This window comes from Oncorhynchus mykiss, chromosome 16 (assembly GCF_013265735.2).
Source record: "Oncorhynchus mykiss isolate Arlee chromosome 16, USDA_OmykA_1.1, whole genome shotgun sequence".
Classification (NCBI taxonomy): Eukaryota; Metazoa; Chordata; class Actinopteri; order Salmoniformes; family Salmonidae; genus Oncorhynchus; species Oncorhynchus mykiss.
Genome location: NC_048580.1, coordinates 74,337,429 through 74,363,879, shown reverse-complemented (window position 1 = coordinate 74,363,879; position 26,451 = coordinate 74,337,429). Strand labels below are relative to the sequence as shown.

Sequence of the window (26,451 nt, the reverse complement as noted above, 5' to 3'; positions counted from 1 at the left end):
TGGAACTTTTTGAGTTTTTGTCTGGAGGAAGTGCTCGCTCCTCATGAGGATGGATTACTGGGCTGAACACGCTAACAACAAGTGGCTAAATGATGGGCTTTATGGAACAAATCAGTCATTTATTGTCGAACTGGGATTCCTGGGAGTGCCTTCTGATGAAGATCATCAAAGGTAAGTTAATATTTATAGTGTTTTTCTAACTAATGTTGACGCCAAAATGGCGGATATTTCTCAGGCTGAATTGGGCTCTGAGCGCCGTTCTCGGATTATTACGTTTTTTTAAAAATCTGACACAGCGGTTGCATTAAGGAGAAGTCTATCTTTAATTTGGTGAATAAGACTTGCATCTTTTATCAATGAGTATTTCTGCAAAATCACCAGATGTTTTGGAATTAAAACATTATTGCACGTAACGCGCCAACGTAAACTGAGATTTTTGGATATAAATATACACATTATCGAACAAAACACAAATGTATTGTGTAACATGATGTCCTATGAGTGTCATCTGATAAAGATCATCAGAGGTTAGTGATTCATTTGATCTATATTTCTGCTTTTTGTGACTCCTCTCTTTGGCTAGAAAAATAGCTGTGTGTGTTTTTGTCACTTGACTCTGACCTGACATAATCATAAGTGATTTCGCTGTAAAGCATTTTTTAAATTGGACACCATGTGTAGATTAATTAACAAGATGCTTATCTTTCATTTGATGTATTGGACTTGTTAATGTGTGAAAGTTACATATTTCTAAAAAATATTTTTGAATTTCACGCGCTGCCTTTTCAGCGGAATGTTATCGAGGGGTTCCGCTAGCGGAACGTCTTTCCTAGACAGGTTTTAACCATGTCTGGATTCAGCATCTATTAGCCATGTCTGGATTCAGCATCTATTAGTCATGTCTGGATTCAGCATCTATTAGTCATGTCTGGATTCAGCATCTATTAGCCATGTCTGGATTCAGCATCTATTAGTCATGTCTGGATTCAGCATCTATTAGTCATGTCTGGATTCAGCATCTATTAGTCATGTCTGGATTCAGCATCTATTAGCCATGTCTGGATTCAGCATCTATTAGCCATGTCTGGATTCAGCATCTATTAGCCATGTCTCCCCCTTCTCCTCCTGTTCCATCCTCCTCCTCCTCCTCCTGCTCCTCCACACTCCTCTTCCTCCTCCTCCGTACTCCTCCTCCTCCATCTTCCTCCTTCATCCTCCTCCTGCTCCTCCATACTCCTCTTCTTCCTCATCCATACTCCTCTTCCTACTCTTCCATCCCCCTCCTGCCCCTCCTCCATCCTCCTCCTCTTCCATCCTCTTCCTCCATCCTCTTGCTCCTCCTCCTCCTGCTCCTCCTTCCTCCTCCTGCTCCTCCTCCTCCATCCTCCTCTTCCTCCATCCTCCTCATCCTCCTCTTCCTCCTTCCTCCTCCATCCTCCTCTTCCTCCATCCTCCTCTTCCTCCCTCCTCCTCTTCCTCTATCCTCCACCTCCTCCATCTCCTCCTCCATCCTCCATCCTCCTCCATCCTCCTCTTCCTCTATCCTCCTCCTCTTCCTCCATCCTCCTCTATCCTCCTCTTCCTCTATCCTCCACCTCCTCCATCCTCCTCTTCCTCCATCCTCCTCTTCCTCCATCCACCTCTTCCTCTATCTTCCACCTCCTCCATCATCTCCTCCATCCTCCTCTTCCTCCATCCTCCTCTATCCTCCATCCTCTTCCTCCCCCAGGTTTAAAGGTAGATACCGTCCTGGCGGGAGGTAACAGCCTGGAGAAGAGAAACCCAGGAGGCATCGAGGCTCGTCGTCAGACCATGAGCAACTCTGACCCACGTCCAGCAGGTGGCACTATGGAGCGCAGACACACCATCTGTGGAGTGGACTGGAAGAACCACAAACCCTCCTCCAAGCAGCCACAGCCACAGCCGCAACCCAACCCAGCCCTGGTGCAGGGTGCTGGGGGAGGAGGGGGAGGAGGAGCTGGTGGAGTGGCTGGAGGTGCTTCTTGTTTCCTTTTACTTCTTTTCATTTTATTGTTTTAACAGAAAAGTGTGATTATAAATGCACTTAACAGAAAAGTTTGATTATAAATGCACTTAACAGAAAAGTTTGATTATAAATGCACTTAACAGAAAAGTTTGATTATAAATGCACTTAACAGTAAAGTGTGATTATAAATGCACTTAACAGAAAAGTGTGATTATAAATGCACTTAACAGAAAAGTTTGATTTGATTTGAGGTGCTGGTGGCAGCCTAGAGAGGCAGCCCAGGGTAGGAGGAAGCTGGGAGCGGAGACAGACCAGGAAGCCTGGAGGAGGAAGCTGGGAGAAGAGGCCAGTGAGCGGGAGCTGGGACCGACCCAGACCGGTCGGGGGGAGTTGGGAGAAAAGACACGGGGCCAGTGGAGTTGGAGGAGGTGCAGTTTGAAATGGTTCATGTTTCTCTTTTTAATCACGCTCATTATTTTATGTCATGTAAGCGACACTGTTTCCTGTATTTTAAACTGCTAAAGTGTATTTTGTATGTGTCAATATAATCAAAAACTAAACTAAACTGTAATCTATATAGGTAGCTGGGAGAAGAGGCATGGAGCTGGAGGGAAGCCTGGAGGCAGCTGGGAGAGGAAGCATCCCCAGGGAGGGAGTTGGGAACGCAGGCAGGCCTGTACAGGGAGTTGGGAGAGGGGGAAGAGTTATGGAAGCTGGGAAAGGAGAAACCATAACCCACTGGAGCCGACACCATGCCCTGATGCCTACTGTAATCTGGTCATACTGGCTGTGGAGAACCGGGTGAGACACACAGACCTCTGTCTCTCTCTCATTCTCTCTCTCCCTCTCTCACTCACTCTCTCACACACACACACACAGACCTCTGTCTCTCTCTCATTCTCTCTCTCCATCTCTCTCGCTCTCTCCCTCTCTCTCTCACACACACACACACACACACCGTGCACTGAACCGGGTGAGGCACACAGACCTCTGTCTCTCTCTCATTCTCATTCTCTCTCTCGCTCTCTCCCTCTCTCACTCACTCATTCTCTCACACACACACACACACACACCGTGCCCTGAACCGGGTGAGACACACAGACCTCTCTGTCTCTCTCTCATTCTCACTATCTCTCTCGCTCACTCTCTCCCTCTCTCACTCACTCTCTCACACACACACCGTGCCCTGAACAGGGTGAGGACTTGTCTCAATAAATGACATTACTGTGTTAGCAGCCAGATGGGTTTTGCTAGTGTGTTGTGGACATGGGGTGCTGGATAGGTGTAATCCCTCCGGTTCCAAAGGTTGTCTGTTCAATCCCAGTGGTAGACACTCGTTTAGATTTGTGTTTTGTTTTATAAAAACCCTGTTCTTTTAACCCTTAACCCTCACCATTACGGGAATGAATGCCTGACCTTGATGTTTTAAACCAATCCAAAAACCTTAACCCCTTTTGTGATGTCATGCTACTGGCGGCAGAGAGGTCAGGCGCAGGAGAGCGGAAACTGGTTGACAACGGTCGTGTTTAATAACCATAAAACCACCGTCAACAGAATAATACAAAATACAAACAAAACCCGGTAACTAACAGCACAACAACAACAAACAAAACCCGGTAACTAACAGCACAACAACAACAAACAAAACCCGGTAACTAACAGCACAACAACAACAAACAAAACCCGGTAACTAACAGCACAACAACAACAAACAAAACCCGGTAACTAACAGCACAACAACAACAAACAAAACCCGGTAACTAACAGCACAACAACAACAAACAAAACCCGGTAACTAACAGCACAACAACAACAAACAAAACCCGGTAACTAACAGCACAACAACAACAAACAAAACCCGGTAACTAACAGCACAACAACAACAAACAAAACCCGGTAACTAACAGCACAACAACAACAAACAAAACCCGGTAACTAACAGCACAACAACAACAAACAAAACCCGGTAACTAACAGCACAACAACAACAAACAAAACCCGGTAACTAACAGCACAACAACAACAAACAAAACCCGGTAACTAACAGCACAACAACAACAAACAAAACCCGGTAACTAACAGCACAACAACAACAAACAAAACCCGGTAACTAACAGCACAACAACAACAAACAAAACCCGGTAACTAACAGCACAACAACAACAAACAATCACGGACAAGGACAATGAGGGGGAACAGAGGGTTAAATACACAACATGAAATTGATGGAATTGGAATCAGGTGTGATGGAAGACAAGACAAAACCAATGGAAGATGAAAAGTGGATCGTCGATCACCGAACGCCGCCCCGAACAAGGAGAGGGAACGACCTCGGCGGAAGTCGTGACACCTTTGACCCTTAACGGAATTTGACATTTGGATCCACTTTTAAATTTGATGTTTGGAGAAAAAGTGCAAAAACATCTCAACCTACAGTGAGACAGTGAGAGCATCTTGATATACATTAACTATATAGAATAGAGCTAGCACAATTCATACATTAACTATATAGAATAGAGCTAGCACAATTCATACATTAACTATATAGAATAGAGCTAGCACAATTCATACATTAACTATATAGAATAGAGCTAGCACAATTCATACATTCAATATATAGAATAGAGCTAGCACAATTCATACATTAACTATATAGAATAGAGCTAGCACAATTCATACATTAACTATATAGAATAGAGCTAGCACAATTCATACATTAACTATATAGAATAGAGCTAGCACAATTCATACATTAACTATATAGAATAGAGCTAGCACAATTCATACATTAACTATATAGAATAGAGCTAGCACAATTCATACATTAAATATATAGAATAGAGCTAGCACAATTCATACATTAACTATATAGAATAGAGCTAGCACAATTCATACATTAACTATATAGAATAGAGCTAGCACAATTCATACATTAACTATATAGAATAGAGCTAGCACAATTCATACATTAACTATATAAAATAGAGCTAGCACAATTCATACATTAACTATATAGAATAGAGCTAGCACAATTCATACATTAACTATATAGAATAGAGCTAGCACAATTCATACATTCAATATATAGAATAGAGCTAGCACAATTCATACATTAACTATATAGAATAGAGCTAGCACAATTCATACATTAACTATATAGAATAGAGCTAGCACAATTCATACATTAACTATATAAAATAGAGCTAGCACAATTCATACATTAACTATATAGAATAGAGCTAGCACAATTCATACATTAACTATATAGAATAGAGCTAGCACAATTCATACATTAACTTAACCTAACTATATACTACATTCAGTTACATACAAACCCATCTCATGTGGTTTAACTTAGCTTAACCTAACTACATACAAACCCATCACATGTGGTTTAACTTAGCTTAACCTAACTACATACAAACCCATCACATGTGGTTTAACTTAACTTAACCTAACTACATACAAACCCATCACATGTGGTTTAACTTAACTTAACCTAACTACATACAAACCCATCACATGTGGTTTAACTTAACTTAACCTAACTACATACTACATGCAGTTACATACAAACCCATCTCATGTGGTTTAACTTAGCTTAACCTAACTATATACAAACCCATCACATGTGGTTTAACTTAACTTAACCTAACTACATACTACATGCAGTTACATACAAACCCATCTCATGTGGTTTAACTTAGCTTAACCTAACTATATACAAACCCATCACATGTGGTTTAACTTAACTTAACCTAACTACATACAAACCCATCACATGTGGTTTAACTTAGCTTAACCTAACTACATACAAACCCATCACATGTGGTTTAACTTAACTTAACCTAACTACATACTACATGCAGTTACATACAAACCCATCTCATGTGGTTTAACTTAGCTTAACCTAACTATATACAAACCCATCACATGTGGTTTAACTTAACTTAACCTAACTACATACTACATGCAGTTACATACAAACCCATCTCATGTGGTTTAACTTAGCTTAACCTAACTATATACAAACCCATCACATGTGGTTTAACTTAACTTAACCTAACTACATACTACATGCAGTTACATACAAACCCATCTCATGTGGTTTAACTTAGCTTAACCTAACTATATACAAACCCATCACATGTGGTTTAACTTAACTTAACCTAACTACATACTACATGCAGTTACATACAAACCCATCTCATGTGGTTTAACTTAGCTTAACCTAACTATATACAAACCCATCACATGTGGTTTAACTTAACTTAACCTAACTACATACAAACCCATCACATGTGGTTTAACTTAGCTTAACCTAACTACATACAAACCCATCACATGTGGTTTAACTTAACTTAACCTAACTACATACTACATGCAGTTACATACAAACCCATCTCATGTGGTTTAACTTAGCTTAACCTAACTATATACAAACCCATCACATGTGGTTTAACTTAACTTAACCTAACTACATACTACATGCAGTTACATACAAACCCATCTCATGTGGTTTAACTTAGCTTAACCTAACTATATACAAACCCATCACATGTGGTTTAACTTAGCTTAACCTAACTACATACAAACCCATCTCATGTGGTTTAACTTAGCTTAACCTAACTACATACAAACCCATCACATGTGGTTTAACTTAGCTTAACCTAACTACATACAAACCCATCACATGTGGTTTAACTTAGCTTAACCTAACTACATACAAACCCATCACATGTGGTTTAACTTAGCTTAACCTAACTACATACAAACCCATCACATGTGGTTTAACTTAGCTTAACCTAACTACATACAAACCCATCACATGTGGTTTAACTTAACTTAACCTAACTACATACAAACCCATCACATGTGGTTTAACTTAGCTTAACCTAACTACATACAAACCCATCACATGTGGTTTAACTTAACTTAACCTAACTACATACAAACCCATCACATGTGGTTTAACTTAACTTAACCTAACTACATACAAACCCATCTCGTGGTTTAACTTAACTTAACCTAACTACATACAAACCCATCACATGTGGTTTAACTTAACTTAACCTAACTACATACAAACCCATCACATGTGGTTTAACTTAACTTAACCTAACTACATACAAACCCATCACATGTGGTTTAACTTAACTTAACCTAACTACATACAAACCCATCTCGTGGTTTAACTTAACTTAACCTAACTACATACTACATGCAGTTTAGGATAGTTTTTGTCCCATTGAATCTCAATCACTCACTATACAATCTGTGCATCCCAAATGGCACCCTAATCCCTATGGGCCCTGGTCAAAGTAGTGTACACCCTATTCCCTATGGGCCCTGGTCAAAGTAGTGTGCACCCTATTCCCTATGGGCCCTGGTCAAAGTAGTGTGCACCCTATTCCCTATGGGCCCTGGTCAAAGTAGTGTACACCCCATTCCCTATGGGCCCTGGTCAAAGTAGTGTGCACCCCATTCCCTATGGGCCCTGGTCAAAGTAGTGTGCACCCCATTCCCTATGGGCCCTGGTCAAAGTAGTGTACACTATAAAGGGAATAGGGCACTATTTGGGACGTAGATATTTAATGTCAGTCCCTCACTCTACAATAATAAATCCTCCGCTCAAAGGAGAACTATTAATAGATGTATTATCTATTTTTATTAAAAGAGACACACACACACACACACAGGCAAACACACACACACACACACACACACACACACACACACACACACACACACACACACACACACACACACACACACACACACACACACACACACACACACAGACAGACAGGCAAACACACACACACACACGTCCTTCTCTGTCTCGTCCATGCTGATTCTGATATCTAAACCCCCATAGTGAAATCCAATCCCACAGCTCTACTGTGGCTGACCTCTCACTGTGATGTAATGCTACTGATTATGCAATGCATTGTGTGTGTGTGTGTGTGTGTGTGTGTGTGTGTGTGTGTGTGTGTGTCTGAAAACTAGCCGTCAAATTGTTGCTTCCTCTGTCCTTGTTTCCTCCACTCCTTTTCTCTCCTTGAAAGTCCATTGTAGCCTGAAGGGAGGAGCCTTCCCTCCTCTCCCCCCAATGGGCTTTGAGAGGGAGGTGAGGAATGGGGGAAACAATGGGAGAATCTGTCCTTGCCTCCTTCTCAAAACCCATTGGATAAGAAGGTGAGAGGGATAAGGACCACCGACCTTCTCATCCAATGGGTTTTGAGATGGATACCAGGAGAGAGGATGCGACGAATCAAGGAAATGCAATTGAGATTCTCAGGACAGAGGAAGCAAGTATTTGACAGCTATTAAAACGCCACTATGTAGTCTTTGTCATTTTATTTTTAAATCATCACTGTATGTCTAATAAATCACAGTTTATTTAATGAAAATAACTCAAATATATGTTTTATCATGTATTTCCCTGAGCCTCCTTTGGCCCTTGAAATGCTCAGTCTGATTGTGTGTGTGTGTTAGGAAACACATTTTAATATATTTACATACACAGCCCTGATTGGCTGATAGGATAGTCTAGAGCCTACCCCCTTACCCAGATGAACAGTCATTGGTTTATTATAATCAGATCAGAATGTGGTGTCATGATGTGGGATAAAATATCTATCCCACCCGAACAGGCATTCATTTTTTTTTCAAACAGCTCTTAGACAAAAAGAGCATTATCTTCATTTTCACAATTTCAGAGTGCTTTTTCAACCAAACCAGTATCGCGATACTCGTTCATATCATGGCAAGGAAACAAAACACACAGCAGATCTAACTTATTCAGGAAAACATCCCTGGTGTTGGAAACAAACATCATTATGATGTCATCCAGACATTATGACGTCATCCAGACATTATGATGTCATCCAGACATTATGATGTCATCCAGACATTATGATGTCAGCCAGACATTTTCAGACAGGTCAAACGTTTTCTGTAAGTCTTCACAAGGTTTTCACACACTGTTACTGGTATTTTGGCCCATTCCTCCATGCAGATCTCCTCTAGAGCAGTGATGTTTTGGGGCTGTTGCTGGGCAACACGGACTTTCAACTCCCTCCAAAGATTTTCTATGGGGTTGAGATCTGGAGACTGGCTAGGCCACTCCAGGACCTTGAAATGCTTCTTACGAAGCCACTCCTTCGTTGCCCGTGCGGTGTGTTTGGGATCATTGTCATGCTGAAAGACCCAGCTACGTTTCATCTTCAATGCCCTTGCTGATGGAAGGAGGTTTTCACTCAAAATCTCACAATACATGGCCCCATTCATTCTTTCCTTTACACGGATCAGTCGTCCTGGTCCCTTTGCAGAAAAACAGCCCCAAAGCATGATGTTTCCACCCCCATGCTTCACAGTAGGTATAGTGTTCTTTGGATGCAACTCAGCATTCTTTGTCCTCCAAACACGACGAGTTGAATTTTTACCAAAAAGTTATATTTTGGTTTCATCTGACCATATGACATTCTCCCAATCTTGTTTTATGTCACATTATTTTTTGGGGGGGAAAATCTGTGAAGACTCCAAGCGTGAGAAAGGGTTTAAACACAGGTTTTGATTCAACTCATGAATTATATTGAATGTTCCCCCTTTTTTTATATCAATGTATTCACATGAAACAGTTGTTCACTACAATAAATGCTCGCACGCACGCACACACACACACACATAAATGCACACCAACGCACAGACACACAAATACAAACTCTCTCTCTTACCCCCCCCCTCCCCCCCCCACACACACACACACATACACTGTGTCCTCCTAATGATGGTGTGTGTGTGTGTGTGTGTGTGTGTGTGTGTGTGTGTGTGTGTGTGTGTGTGTGTGTGTGTGTGTGTGTGTGTGTGTGTGTGTGTGTGTGTGTGTGTGTGTGTGTGTCTCTCTCTTCAGGATGCAGCGGAGGAGTACTGTGCTCTGATCTGTCAGATGTTCCAGATTATCTATGGACACCAGACTATAGAGTGTGTAGACAGGTCTGGATTCCACTACACCATGCCAGATCGCTACTGGCTCCAGAGGAGTGAGTCTCACACACACACACACACACACACACACACACACACACACACACACACAAACCAGAGGAGGCTGGTGGGAGGAAGTGTAAGGAGGATGGGCTCCTTGTAAATGGCTGTAATGGAATCGATGGAACGGAGTCACACACACGTTGTTTCCATGTGCTTGATGTGTTTAGAAAACATTCCACTGATTCCCAATCCAGGCTATTACAAGGAGCCGGTCCTCCTGTAGCTCGTCCCACCAATGTCCTCTGACACACACACACACACACACACACACACACACACACAGCAGACTATAGCGTGTGTATACCGTACCAGACCGCTACTGGCTACAGGCATGGTTGACAGTTAGAGAATTAACCAATAAGGCCCGAGGGGGTGTGGTATATGGCCAATAGACCACAGCTAAGGGCTGTTCTTACCACGAGGGGGTGTGGTATATGGCCAATAGACCACGGTTAAGGGCTGTTCTTACCACGAGGGGGTGTGGTATATGGCCAATAGACCACGGCTAAGGGCTGTTCTTACCACGAGGGGGTGTGGTATATAGCCAATATACCACGGCTAAGGTGCCTTATTGCTATTATAATCTGGTTACCAACTTAATTAGAGCAGAAAAAAATACATGTTTTGTCATACCCGTGGTATACGGTCTGATATACCACGGCTGTCTGCCAATCAGCATTCAGGGCTCGAACCACCCAGTTCAGAAATGGGAAATATAACCCTCTAAACTGGTACACAGTTTTCAAAATGTTGTCTTCAACCGCAGAGCTATTAGCAGCACTATGTTGGTTCGTTTTGTGGTTTCAAACCACTGAGTTCATTAACATCCTTCCTTCATCAAGAATAGGGGCAACATGTCATTAATAATGTAATCAGTTCAGAAACACAGTCTTAGATAACACATCCATAATCAATGGTACATAGACATTCATTCAGAAGTACACAAGTCTTAATGTAGACGGACGCACTGCCTCAATGTAGACAGACGCTCTGCCTCAATGTAGACAGACACACTGCCTTAACGTAGACAGACACACTGCCTTAATGTAGCCAAACACACTGCCTTAATGTAGACAGACACACTGCCTTAATGTAGACAGACACACTGCCTTAATGTAGCCAAACACACTGCCTTAATGTAGCCAGACACACTGCCTTAATGTAGCCAAACACACTGCCTTAATGTAGCCAGACACACTGCCTTAATGTAGACAGACACACTGCCTTAATGTAGACAGACACACTGCCTTAATGTAGACAGACACACTGCTTTAATGTAGACAGACACACTGCCTTAATGTAGACAAACACACTGCCTTAATGTAGACAGACACACTGCCTTAATGTAGCCAAACACACTGCCTTAATGTAGCCAGACACACTGCCTTAATGTAGACAGACACACTGCCTTAATGTAGACAGACACACTGCCTTAATGTAGCCAAACACACTGCCTTAATGTAGCCAAACACACTGCCTTAATGTAGCCAGACACACTGCCTTAATGTAGACAGACACACTGCCTTAATGTAGACAGACACACTGCCTCAATGTAGACAGACACACTGCCTCAATGTAGACAGACACACTGCCTCACTGTAGACAGACACTGCCTTAATGTAGACAGACACACTGCCTCAATGTAGACAGACACACTGCCTCAATGTAGACAGACACACTGCCTTAATGTAGACACTGCCTTAATGTAGACAGACACACTGCCTTAATGTAGACAGACACTGCCTTAATGTAGACAGACACACTGCCTTAATGTAGACAGACACACTGCCTTAATGTAGCCAGACACTCTGCCTTAATGTAGACACTGCCTTAATGTAGACAGACACACTGCCTTAATGTAGACAGACACACTGCCTTAATGTAGACACTGCCTTAATGTAGACAGACACACTGCCTTAATGTAGACTCTGCCTTAATGTAGACACTGCCTTAATGTAGACAGACACACTGCCTTAATGTAGACAGACACACTGCCTTAATGTAGACACTGCCTTAATGTAGACAGACACACTGCCTTAATGTAGACTCTGCCTTAATGTAGACACTGCCTTAATGTAGACAGACACACTGCCTTAATGTAGACAGACACACTGCCTTAATGTAGACACTGCCTTAATGTAGACAGACACACTGCCTTAATGTAGACTCTGCCTTAATGTAGACACTGCCTTAATGTAGACAGACACACTGCCTTAATGTAGACAGACACACTGCCTTAATGTAGACAGACACACTGCCTTAATGTAGACAGACACACTGCCTTAATGTAGACAGACACACTGCCTTAATGTAGCCAAACACACTGCCTTAATGTAGACAGACACACTGCCTTAATGTAGCCAGACACACTGCCTCAATGTAGACAGACACACTGCCTTAATGTAGACAGACACACTGCCTTAATGTAGCCAAACACACTGCCTTAATGTAGACAGACACACTGCCTTAATGTAGACAGACACACTGCCTCAATGTAGACAGACACACTGCCTTAATGTAGACAGACACACTGCCTTAATGTAGCCAAACACACTGCCTTAATGTAGCCAGACACACTGCCTTAATGTAGACAGACACACTGCCTTAATGTAGACAGACACACTGCCTTAATGTAGACAGACACACTGCCTTAATGTAGACACTGCCTTAATGTAGCCAGACACACTGCCTTAATGTAGACAGACACACTGCCTTAATGTAGACAGACACACTGCCTTAATGTAGCCAGACACACTGCCCTAATGTAGACAGACACACTGCCTTAATGTAGACAGACACACTGCCTTAATGTAGCCAAACACACTGCCTTAATGTAGACAGACACACTGCCTTAATGTAGACAGACACACTGCCTCAATGTAGACAGACACACTGCCTTAATGTAGACAGACACACTGCCTTAATGTAGCCAAACACACTGCCTTAATGTAGCCAGACACACTGCCTTAATGTAGACAGACACACTGCCTTAATGTAGACAGACACACTGCCTTAATGTAGACAGACACGCTGCCTTAATGTAGACACTGCCTTAATGTAGCCAGACACACTGCCTTAATGTAGACAGACACACTGCCTTAATGTAGACAGACACACTGCCTTAATGTAGACAGACACACTGCCTTAATGTAGACAGACACACTGCCTTAATGTAGCCAGACACACTGCCTTAATGTAGACAGACACACTGCCTTAATGTAGACAGACACACATTGTACTGTACACATGGAATAGTTCTGATGTACTACATAGAGGGCCCTGGTGTACTACATAGAGACTACATAGAGGGCCCTGGTGTACTACATAGAGACTACATAGAGGGCCCTGGTGTACTACATAGAGAAGAGGCTGGCGTTTGGGATAAGCAGGGTATTTGGTGATGAACAGTGATGTTATGGTCTTCTCCCAGGTGGCAGGGTCTTCTCCCAGGTGGCAGGGTATTTGGTGATGAACAGTGATGTCATGTTCTTCTCCCAGGTGGCAGGGTATTTGGTGATGAACAGTGATGTTATGGTCTTATCCCAGGTGGCAGGGTAGTTGGTGATGAACAGTGATGTTATGGTCTTCTCCCAGGTGGCAGGGTCTTATCCCAGGTGGCAGGGTATTTGGTGATGAACAGTGATGTTATGGTCTTCTCCCAGGTGGCAGGGTCTTATCCCAGGTGGCAGGGTATTTGATGATGAACAGTGATGTTATGGTCTTCTCCCAGGTGGCAGGGTCTTATCCCAGGTGGCAGGGTATTTGGTGATGAACAGTGATGTCATGTTCTTCTCCCAGGTGGCAGGGTATTTGGTGATGAACAGTGATGTCATGTTCTTCTCCCAGGTGGCAGGGTATTTGGTGATGAACAGTGATGTTATGGTCTTATCCCAGGTGGCAGGGTATTTGATGATGAACAGTGATGTTATGGTCTTATCCCAGGTGGCAGGGTAGTTGGTGATGAACAGTGATGTTATGGTCTTCTCCCAGGTGGCAGGGTCTTATCCCAGGTGGCAGGGTATTTGGTGATGAACAGTGATGTTATGGTCTTCTCCCAGGTGGCAGGGTCTTATCCCAGGTGGCAGGGTATTTGGTGATGAACAGTGATGTTATGGTCTTCTCCCAGGTGACAGCTGTCTGACTGACATGACCTACAGCTACGACGCTGACTTCAGCCTCTGCAGCTCTTAGTGAGTAACACACACACACACACACACACAAACACACACACACACATAGACACAGAGACACACACACACACACACACACACACACACACACACACACATAGACACAGAGACACATAGACACACACACACACACACACACACACACTCTATAATATTGAACTCTGGGACCGTGTATAGTCAGTTAGTCCATGATACAGGGACAGTGTAGTGTCTAGTCAGTAATACAGGGACAGTGTCTAGTCAGTGATACAGGGACAGTGTCTAGTCAGTGATACAGGGACAGTGTCTAGTCAGTGATACAGGGACAGTGTCTAGTCAGTGATACAGGGACAGTGTATAGTCAGTTAGTCCATGATACAGGGACAGTGTATAGTCAGTGATACAGGGACAGTGTCTAGTCAGTGATACAGGGACAGTTTATAGTCAGTTAGTCCATGATACAGGGACAGTGTCTAGTCAGTGATACAGGGACAGTGTATAGTCAGTTAGTCCATGATACAGGGACAGTGTCTAGTCCGTGAAACAGGGACAGTGTATAGTCAGTTAGTCAGTGATACAGGGACAGTGTCTAGTCAGTGATACAGGGACAGTGTATAGTCAGTGATACAGGGACAGTGTATAGCCAGTTAGTCCATGATACAGGGACAGTGTCTAGTCAGTGATACAGGGACAGTGTATAGTCAGTGATACAGGGACAGTGTCTAGTCAGTGATACAGGGACAGTGTATAGTCAGTTAGTCCATGATACAGGGACAGTGTATAGTCAGTGATACAGGGACAGTGTCTAGTCAGTGATACAGGGACAGTTTATAGTCAGTTAGTCCATGATACAGGGACAGTGTCTAGTCAGTGATACAGGGACAGTTTATAGTCAGTTAGTCCATGATACAGGGACAGTGTCTAGTCAGTGATACAGGGACAGTGTATAGTCAGTTAGTCCATGATACAGGGACAGTGTCTAGTCCGTGAAACAGGGACAGTGTATAGTCAGTTAGTCAGTGATACAGGGACAGTGTCTAGTCAGTGATACAGGGACAGTGTATAGTCAGTGATACAGGGACAGTGTATAGCCAGTTAGTCCATGATACAGGGACAGTGTCTAGTCAGTGATACAGGGACAGTGTATAGTCAGTGATACAGGGACAGTGTCTAGTCAGTGATACAGGGACAGTGTATAGTCAGTTAGTCCATGATACAGGGACAGTGTATAGTCAGTGATACAGGGACAGTGTCTAGTCAGTGATACAGGGACAGTTTATAGTCAGTTAGTCCATGATACAGGGACAGTGTCTAGTCAGTGATACAGGGACAGTTTATAGTCAGTTAGTCCATGATACAGGGACAGTGTCTAGTCAGTGATACAGGGACAGTGTATAGTCAGTTAGTCCATGATACAGGGACAGTGTCTAGTCCGTGAAACAGGGACAGTGTATAGTCAGTTAGTCAGTGATACAGGGACAGTGTCTAGTCAGTGATACAGGGACAGTGTATAGTCAGTGATACAGGGACAGTGTATAGCCAGTTAGTCCATGATACAGGGACAGTGTCTAGTCAGTGATACAGGGACAGTGTATAGTCAGTTAGTCCATGATACAGGGACAGTGTATAGTCAGTGATACAGGGACAGTGTCTAGTCAGTGATACAGGGACAGTGTATAGTCAGTTAGTCCATGATACAGGGACAGTGTCTAGTCAGTGATACAGGGACAGTGTATAGTCAGTTAGTCCATGATACAGGGACAGTGTCTAGTCAGTGATACTGGGACAGTGTATAGTCAGTTAGTCCATGATACAGGGACAGTGTCTAGTCAGTGATACAGGGACAGTGTATAGTCAGTTAGTCCATGATACAGGGCCAGTGTCTAGTCAGTGATACAGGGCCAGTGTATAGTCAGTGATAGGGCAGAGATGCCTTCATGAGTTCTCCATGTGTTTCAATGTAATTCACCCGGTCGTTTCTTTCCTGTGCATTCTCCCATAGTGATGGATCCCAGGAGGCCTTTGACCTGTACTACAGTGAGAGCTACAGTGAGAGCTCGTCTCTGTCCCTACAGGGCTCACATCACAGCCTGGCATCGCTGCATAGTGACGGAGGAGACCAGGGTCTGCAGCTCATGCAGGAGTACATGATCACCGTAAGACTAAATACATGATCAGTCATTGGACAGTTTTTTTTTTAGGGACACCACCCTCTCCGTTCAGGAAAATGGTTCGCTCCTACAGACAGTGAGTCACGTGGCCGTGGCTTGGCTACATGAAGCAGGCAGACAGGCATCGAGGCATTCAGTTACTGTTTGATTTGAACGTTTAGAATGGGCCAAACGAGTGACCTTAAGAGTTTGGTATGATCGTCGGTACCAAACACACCAGCTCTAGTATCTTAAAAAAACGTCTGGCCTCCAGGGCTTTTCAAAACAGACAAATAACGGGTCAGTACAACAGTGGTGTGCAGAACGACATCTTGCAATGCACAACTCGTCTGTCCTTGTCAGCAGATGACCACACCTGGTTCTACTCCTACCAGCTACAAACAAGAAGAAGAGACTCCAGTGGGCATGCCATCACACCTGGTTCCACTCCTACCAGCTAAAAACATGAAGAAGTGGCTCCAGTGGGCACACGATCACACCTGGTGGCATGACCACAGTAAAGATCACAGTCAGGAGTCATGACCACAGTAAATATCACAGTGAGGAGTCATGACCACCATAAAGATCACAGAGTGGAGTCATGGCCACAGTAAAGATCACGGTGTGGAGTCATGGCCACAGTAAAGATCACGGTGTGTAGTCATGACCACAGCAAAGATCACAGAGTTGAGTCATGACCACAGCAAAGATCACAGAGTGGAGTCATGCCCACAGTAAAGATCACAGAGTGGAGTCATGACCACAGTAGGGGGTCATGACCACAGTAAAGATCACTGTGTGGAGCCATGACCAAAGTAGGGTGTCATGACCACAGTAAAGATCCCATTGAGGCGTCATGCCCACAGTAGGGTGTCATGGTCACTGTAAAGATCACAGTGATGATTCATGACCACAGTAAAGATCACAGTGAGGAGTCATGACCACCGTAAAGATCACAGTGAGGAGTCATGACCACAGTCAAGATTACAGTGAGAATTCATGACCACAGTAAAGATCACCGTGTGGAGTCATGACCACAGTAAATATCACAGCGATGGTTCATGACCACAGTAAAGATCAAAGTGATGAGTCGTGACCACAATAAAGATCACAGAGTGGAGTCATGGCCACAGTAGGGAGTCATGGCCACAGTAAAGATCACAGTGATGATTCATGACCACAGTAAAGATCACAGTGTGGAGTCATGACCACAGTAGGGGGTCATGACCACAGTAAAGATCCCGGTGTGGAGTCCTGACCACAGAAGGGGGTCATGACCACAGTCAAGATCACAGTGATGATTAATGACCACAGTAAAGATCACAGTGTGGAGTCATGACCACAGTAGGGGGTCATGACCACAGTAAAGATCCCGGTGTGGAGTCCTGACCACAGAAGGGGGTCATGACCACAGTCAAGATCACAGTGATGATTAATGACCACAGTAAAGATCACAGTGTGGAGTCATGACCACAGTAGGGGGTCATGACCACAGGAAAGATCATGCTGTGGAGTCCTGACCACAGAAGGGGGTCATGACCACAGTCAAGATCACAGTGATGATTAATGACCACAGTAAAGATCACAGTGTGGAGTCATGACCACAGTAGGGGGTCATGACCACAGTAAAGATAACGGTGTGGAGTCCTGACCACAGAAGGGGGTCATGACCACAGTCAAGATCACGGTGTGGAGTCATGACCACAGTAAAGATCACAGTGTTGAGTCATGACCACAATAAAGATCGCTGAGTGGAGTCATGGCCACAGTAGGGAGTCAAGGCCACAGTAAAGGTCACCGTGAGGAGTCATTACCACAGTAGGGAGTCATTACCACAGTAAAGATTACAGTGATGATTTATGACCACGGTAAAGATCACAGTGATGAGTCATGACCACAGTAAAGACCACAGTGAGGAGCCATGACCACAGTAAAGATCACAGTGATGGTTCATGACCACTGTAAAGATCACAGTGATGAGTCATGACCACAGTAAAGATCACAGTGTGGAGTCATGACCACAGTAGGGGGTCATGACCACAGTAAAGATCACCGTGAGGAGTCATGACCACAGTAAAGATCACAGTGATGGTTCATGCCCACAGTAAATATCACAGTGATGAGTCATGACCACAGTAAAGACCACAGTGATGGTTCATGACCACAGTAAAGATCGCCGTGAGGAGTCATGCCCACAGTAAAGATCACAGTGATTATTCATGACCAGGGTGGTGCCTAAATAAATAAACGTAAAATAAAAATTCAAAATGCAAAAGATCACAGCAACCAGGGGGACGACGACGACGACAGCAACCAGGGGGACGACGACGACGACAGCAACCAGGGGGACGACGACGACGACAGCAACCAGGGGGACGACGACGACGACAGCAACCAGGGGGACGACGACGACGACAGCAACCGGGGGGGGGGGACAGCAACCAGGGGGACGACGACGACGACAGCAACCAGGGGGGGGGGACAGCAACCAGGGGGACGACAACGACAGCAACCAGGGGGACGACGACGACGACAGCAACCAGGGGGGGGGGGGGGGGGACAGCAACCAGGGGGACGACGACGACGACAGCAACCAGGGGGGGGGGGGGACAGCAACCAGGGGGACGACGACGACGACAGCAACCAGGGGGGGGGGGACAGCAACCAGGGGGACGACGACGACGACGACAGCAACCAGGGGGGGGGGACAGCAACCAGGGGGACGACGACGACAGCAACCGGGGGGGGGGGACAGCAACCAGGGGGACGACAACGACGACGACAGCAACCAGGGGGGGGGACAGCAACCAGGGGGACGACGACGACAGCAACCGGGGGGGGGGGGGGGACAGCAACCAGGGGGACGACGACGACGACGACAGCAACCAGGGGGGGGGGGACAGCAACCAGGGGGACGATGACGACAGCAACCGGGGGGGGGGGACAGCAACCAGGGGGACGACGACGACAGCAACCGGGGGGGGGGGCAGCAACCAGGGGGGGGGGGGGGGGCAGCAACCAGGGGGACGACGACGACGACGACAGCAACCGGGGGGGGGGGGGGGGGGGCAGCAACTAGGGGGACGACGACGACGACAGCAACCAGGGGACGACGACAGCAACCAGGGGACGACGACGACAGCAACTGGGGGGGGGGGCAGCAACCAGGGGGACGACGACGACGACAGCAACCGGGGGGGGGGGGGGGGGGGGCAGCAACCAGGGCAGGAGTACATGATCACAATAAAGACAGACACATGACCACAATAGGTAGGACCACTGAATTACAATTAGCACATGACATTATACTATTGACAGGACCTGGGGCCACAGAGAGAGTTCAATCAATAAATCTATCGGTTAATCAATCAATAATTCTATCCATTAATCAATCGATCAATCGTCTTTGTCATCACTCTCTCCCAGAACAATCCAGTTGAGGTCTAAGCTGGATCCACAGGAGCTACAGCAGTTTGTCCTGCTTCTGAGACAGGCTGGGGGTTCTATCACCTCTCTCCCCCTGTAATGTCCCCTTGTAACCTGTGTTTGTCCCCTTCTCTTTCCCCCTGTAATGTCCCCTTCTCTCTTCCCCCTGTAATGTCCCCTTCTCTCTCCCCCTGTAATGTCCCCTTCTCTCTTCCCCCTGTAACCTGTGTTTGTCCCCTTCTCTCTTCCCCCTGTAATGTCCCCTTCTCTCTTCTCCCTGTAATGTCCCCTTCTCTCTCCCCCTGTAATGTTCCCCTGTAACCTGTGTTTGTCCCCTTCTCTCTTCCCCTGTAATGTCCCCCCTGTAACCTGTAATGTCCCCTTCTCTCTTCCCCCTGTAATGTCCCCTTCTCTCTCCCCCTGTAATGTCCCCTTCTCTCTCCCCCTGTAATGTCCCCTTCTCTCTTCCCCCTGTAATGTCCCCTTCTCTCTCCCCCTGTAATGTCCCCTTCTCTCTCCCCCTGTAATGTCCCCTTCTCTCTTCCCCCTGTAATGTCCCCTTCTCTCTCCCCCTGTAATGTCCCCTTCTCTCTCCCCCTGTAATGTCCCCCTGTAATGTCCCCTGTAAACTGTGTTTGTCCCCTTCTCTTCCCCCGGTACCATGCAGCTAAGGAGTAAGCTGAGTCCCCAGGAGCTCCAGCAGTTTGCCCTGCTGTTGAGAGAGTACAGGTTGGGATGTCCCATAGCCGTGTTCTGTTCTGACCTGCTACAGCTGTATGGAGATAACAGGAAGTTCCTGCTACTGGGTAGGATAACATGCAAGAAACGCACACACACACACACACACACACACATAAAGGTGTAGTGAGACCTCGAGTTAGTACGTCACATTGCTTTACCAATGTCACAGAACTGGTCTTTTAACAATGCAATGTTATATACATTCATTTCTAAACCAAATGGTGGGATACCAGGTGAACCGGGTTCCCAAAATGTTCCATTACCTAACCCTGTTTATAAGGCTAGTTGTAGGGAGGTTGTTGTCCTGCTGAAGGGTGAATTCATCTCCCAGTGTCTGGTGGAAGGCAGACTAAACCAAATTTTCCGTCTAGGATTTTGCTTGTGCTTTTCATTTATTTTTTATCCTGAAAAACTCCCCAGTCCTTAACGATTACAAGCATACCCATAACATGATGCAGCCACCACTATGCTAGAAAATTTGGAAAGTGGTACTCAGTAATGTGTTGTATTGGATTTGACCCTAACATAACACTTTGTAATCAAGAAAAAGTTAATTGCTTTGTCACATTTTTGGCAGTTTTACTTTAGTGCCTTGTTGCAAACAGGATGCATGTTTTGGGATATTTTGATTCTGTACAGACTTCCTTCTTTTCACTCTGTCATTTAGGTTAGTATTGTGGAGTAACTACAGTGTTGTTGATCCATCCTCAGTTTTCTCATACCACAGCCATTAAACTCTAACTGTTTTAAAGTCCCCATTGGCCTGAGTTAGGAAGGACACGTGTATCTTTGTAGTGACTGGGCGTATTGATACACCATCCAAAGTGTAATTAATAACTTCACCGTGCTCATTTGGACCATTCTACCAATATGTGCCCTTCTTTGCGAGGATCCCCTCCCTGATCTTTGTGGTTGAATCTGTTCGACTGAGGGACCTTCACAGATAATTGTATGTGTGGGGTTACAGAGAAGAGATAGTCATGAAGGCACTGTAGCCATTAGGCAGAAGAGGAAATGACATCATCAAGGGGCGTCGTGTAGCTAGCCTTGCCAGAGGGTAAGCATGGACCTTGAAGTTGAGGAGACTAAATGACTTGGCGTTACCTTAGATTGTAAACTGTCATGGTCAAAACATATAGATTCAATGGTTGTAAAGATGGGGAGAGGTCTGTTCGTATTAAAGAGATGCTCTGGTTTTTTGACACCACACTCTACAAAGCAAGTTCTTCAGGCTCTAGTTTTGTCTAATCTTGATTATTGTCCAGTCGTGTGGTCCAGTGCTGCAAGGAAAGACCTAGTTAAGCTGCAGCTGGAACAGAACAGAGCGGAACGTCTTGCTCTTCATTATAATCAGAGGACTGATATAAATACTATGCCTGACAGTCTCTCTTGGCTAAGAGTTGAGGAGAGACTGACTACATCACTTCTTCTTTATATAAGAAACATCAATGTGTTGAAAATTCCAAATTGTTTGCATAGTCAACTTCCACACAGCTCTGACACACACACACGTACCCCACCAGACATGCCACCAGGGGTCTTTTCACAGCCCCCAAATCCAGAACACATTCAAGAAAGCGTACAGTGTTATATAGAGACCAAATAAACAGCAAACCTGGTTTCAAAAAACAGACAAAGCAACACCTCGCGGCACAACGCCTCTCCTCTATTTCACCTAGATAGTTTGTGTGTATGTAGTGATATGGAGGCTACTTGATAGTTTGTGTGTATGTAGTGATATGGAGGCTACTTGATAGTTTGTGTGTATGTAGTGATATGTAGGCTACTTGATCGTTTGTGTGTATGTAGTGATATGTAGGCTACTTGATAGTTTGTGTGTATGTAGTGATATGGAGGCTACTTGATAGTTTGTGTGTATGTAGTGATATGTAGGCTACTTGATCGTTTGTGTGTATGTAGTGATATGTAGGCTACTTGATAGTTTGTGTGTATGTAGTGATATGGAGGCTACTTGATAGTTTGTGTGTATGTAGTGATATGTAGGCTACTTGAGCCGTTTTTTAAAAATGTATATAGTTCTGTCCTTATAGTTGTTATCGTCTATTAATGTTCTGTATTATGTCATTCTGTATCATGTTTCATGTTCTGTGTGGACCCCGGGCATTTGGAACAGCTAATGGGGATTCTAATACCTAACAGAGGAATCAGAACCATGGACAGCTACATCAAATTGAACTAAATAGTAGTTTGAAAATGTCAGAAAACATTAAGTTGCTTAGCCATGCTATAGGTCATGTAACTGTTTGTTACATACAATAATAATTTGTGGACTTCACTGGACAGAGGTTGCTCTACGGTTTTGTGATGAAACAAAGGTGTGGTTGAATTTATTCTGCCACTGTGTCTTCTTATTGTCTCGGCCTTTAGGTCTATATATCACGATGTCGAGGCATATGAACTAACAGGTTACAGAGTAAGTAATGCATTATCACAGCACACAGGCTTTTCTGTTGTGTGGGAATGTATTGATGAGAGAAATAAACAGGGAGAATACAACGAGAGAGAGAGAGAGAGATGAAAAGAGAGAGATGAAAAGAGAGAGACGGAAATGAAAAGAGAGAGAGATGAAAAGAGAGAGAGAGAGATGAAAAGAGAGAGAGAGAGATGAAAAGAGAGAGAGGGAAATGAAAAGAGAGCGAGATGAAAAGAGAGAGAGGGAGATGAAAAGAGAGAGAGGGAGATGAAAAGAGAGAGAGGGAAATTAAAAGAGAGAGAGAGAGATGAAAAGAGAGAGAGAGAGAGATGAAAAGAGAGAGAGGGAAATTAAAAGTGAGAGAGATGAAAAGAGAGAGAGAGAGATGAAAAGAGAGAGAGGGAAATGAAAAGAGAGCGAGATGAAAAGAGAGAGAGAGAGAGATAAAGAGAGAGAGGGAAATTAAGAGAGAGAGAGATGAAAAGAGAGAGAGGGAGATGAAAAGAGAGAGAGGGAAATTAAAAGAGAGAGAGAGAGATGAAAAGAGAGAGCGAGAGATGAAAAGAGAGAGAGACAGAGAGAGAGAGAGAGATGAAAAGAAAGAGAGAGAGCGAGAGAGAGAGAGAGATGAAAAAGAGAGAGTTTGTGTACTGTTTGCTAACCCCTGCGGTTGATTGTCAAGCCAGTCTTTTATACGGATGTGACTGGAAAACAGATTCATATGAAAGCAGTGGTGTCTGATGGAAACAGCTAAACATCATGTCACACCACGTTTACACTTACTTCCTGTCTTACTTCCTGTAATTCTGAACCATGAGCAAACAGAGACAATGAAGAAAGAGAGAAGGGAAGAAGAAAGAGAGAAGGGAAGAAGAAAGAGGGAAGGGAAGAAGATAGAGGGAAGGGAAGAAGAAAGAGGGAAGGGAAGAAGAAAGAGGGAAGGTTCCTTAGGAATGACTGTTCCCGTCCCGGTTCCCTAGGACTGAGTGTTTTCCTCTGTCTGTTCCCTAGGACTGAGTGTTCCCATGTGTCCTTCCCAGGAATGACTGTCTCCCCGTCTGTTCCTTAGGACTGACTGTTCCCGTCTCGGTTCCCCAGGCACTAAGTCTGACTGTGTCTTCCTCTCTGTCACTTCCCTGCAGGCATGCGTCCCTTCATCCCAGACAAGGACGTGGGCGTTTTCGAGAGCTTCCTAGAAGGAATCGGGATCCGGGAGGGGGGCATTCTGACGGACAGCTTCGGCCGGATCAAACGGAGCATGAGCAGTACTGCGGCAACGGTCGTGAGGGGTTACGACAGCAGGTCACTCCCCTCGGGCTCGCAGGACTTCAACCGCAGGATCAGTGACATCACACACGACATCGAGGCCCTGGGATTTCAACATGAACATGGGGGGTGGCAGGGAGAGCAGGGGGAGTGGCAGGGAGAGCAGGGGGGGTGTCAGGGAGATATAGAGGAGGAGGATTATTATTTGTGAAGGAGTGGTGGAACAGAAATGTAGTATTTTTGCCATATGTTTGTTCACAACATCATGACCAACACACTCATGCAAACACACACCACACAAGAGACTGAGATTAGCACAGGGACAGCCACAGGGACAGCCACAGGGACAGAGTCAGCCACAGGGACAGCCACGGGGACAGAGTCAGCCACAGGGACAGCCACAGAGTCAGCCACAGGGACAGAGTCAGCCACTGGGACAGCCACAGGGACAGAGTCTGCCACAGGGACAGCCACAGGGACAGAGTCAGCCACAGGGACAGCCACAGGGACAGAAACAGCCACAGGGACAGCCACAGGGACAGAGTCAGCCACAGGGACAGCCACAGGGACAGCCACAGGGACAGCCACAGAGTCAGCCACAGGGACAGCCACAGGGACCGCCACAGGGGCAGAGTCAGCCACAGGGACAGCCACAGGGACAGAGTCAGCCACAGGGACAGCCACAGGGACAGAGTAAGCCACAGGGACAGCCACAGGGACAGAGTCAGCCACAGGGACAGCCACAGGGACAGCCACAGAGTCAGCCACAGGGACAGCCACAGGGACAGCCACAGGTACAGCCACAGGGACAGCCACAGGGACCGAGTCAGCCACAGGGACAGGGTCAGCCACAGTCAGCCACAGAGTCAGCCACAGAGTCAGCCACAGGGACAGGGTCAGCCACAGGGACAGCCACAGGGACAGCCACAGGGACAGCCACAGAGTCAGCCACAGAGTCAGCCACAGGGACAGGGTCAGCCACAGAGTCAGCCACAGAGTCAGCCACAGGGACAGCCACAGGGACAGCCACAGAGTCAGCCACAGTCAGCCACAGAGTCAGCCACAGGGTCAGCCACAGAGTCAGCCACAGAGTCAGCCAAAGAGTCAGCCACAGAGTCAGCCACAAGGTCAGCCACAGAAACAGCCACAGGGACAGAGTCAGCCACAGAGACAGCCACAGAGTCAGCCACAGGGACAGCCACAGAGTCAGCCACAGGGACAGCCACCGGGACAGAGTCAGCCACAGGGACAGCCACAGAGTCAGCCACAGAGTCAGCCACAGGGACAGGGTCAGCCACAGGGACAGCCACAGGGACAGCCACAGAGTCAGCCACAGAGTCAGCCACAGGGACAGGGTCAGCCACAGAGTCAGCCACAGAGTCAGCCACAGGGACAGCCACAGGGACAGCCACAGAGTCAGCCACAGTCAGCCACAGAGTCAGCCACAGGATCAGCCACAGTCAGCCACATAGTCAGCCACAGGGTCAGCCACAGAGACAGCCACAGAGTCAGCCACAGAGTCAGCCAAAGAGTCAGCCACAGAGTCAGCCACAAGGTCAGCCACAGAAACAGCCACAGGGACAGAGTCAGCCACAGAGACAGCCACAGAGTCAGCCACAGGGACAGCCACAGAGTCAGCCACAGGGACAGCCACCGGGACAGAGTCAGCCACAGGGACAGCCACAGAGTCAGCCACAGATTCAGCCACAGGGACAGCCACAGAATCAGCCACAGAGTCAGCCAAAGAGTCAGCCACAGAGTCAGCCACAGGGACAGAGTCAGCCACTGGGACAGCCACAGGGACAGAGTCTGCCACAGGGACAGCCACAGGGACAGAAACAGCCACAGGGACAGCCACAGGGACAGAGTCAGCCACAGGGACAGCCACAGGGACAGCCACAGGGACAGCCACAGAGTCAGCCACAGGGACAGCCACAGGGACCGCCACAGGGGCAGAGTCAGCCACAGGGACAGCCACAGGGACAGAGTCAGCCACAGGGACAGCCACAGGGACAGAGTAAGCCACAGGGACAGCCACAGGGACAGAGTCAGCCACAGGGACAGCCACAGGGACAGCCACAGAGTCAGCCACAGGGACAGCCACAGGGACAGCCACAGGTACAGCCACAGGGACAGCCACAGGGACCGAGTCAGCCACAGGGACAGGGTCAGCCACAGTCAGCCACAGAGTCAGCCACAGAGTCAGCCACAGGGACAGGGTCAGCC

The 26,451-nt window shown here is 46.0% G+C and overlaps 1 protein-coding gene across 1 annotated transcript in view; it reads left to right on the top strand.

Moving 5' to 3' along the window:
- The window catches only part of ccm2l (CCM2 like scaffold protein), a 34,817-nt gene extending 10,192 nt beyond the window's left edge, over positions 1-24,625 (top strand). The window contains exons 5-12 of the mRNA XM_036945803.1: positions 1,707-1,996; positions 2,239-2,415; positions 2,568-2,788; positions 9,903-10,032; positions 14,166-14,229; positions 16,211-16,364; positions 20,452-20,590; positions 24,102-24,625. Of these exons, the coding sequence (XP_036801698.1) occupies positions 1,707-1,996; positions 2,239-2,415; positions 2,568-2,788; positions 9,903-10,032; positions 14,166-14,229; positions 16,211-16,364; positions 20,452-20,590; positions 24,102-24,436 (1,510 nt within the window). The 3' untranslated portion in view covers positions 24,437-24,625. The remainder of the gene's footprint in view (positions 1-1,706; positions 1,997-2,238; positions 2,416-2,567; positions 2,789-9,902; positions 10,033-14,165; positions 14,230-16,210; positions 16,365-20,451; positions 20,591-24,101) is intronic.
- The last annotated feature ends 1,826 nt before the right edge of the window (positions 24,626-26,451 follow it).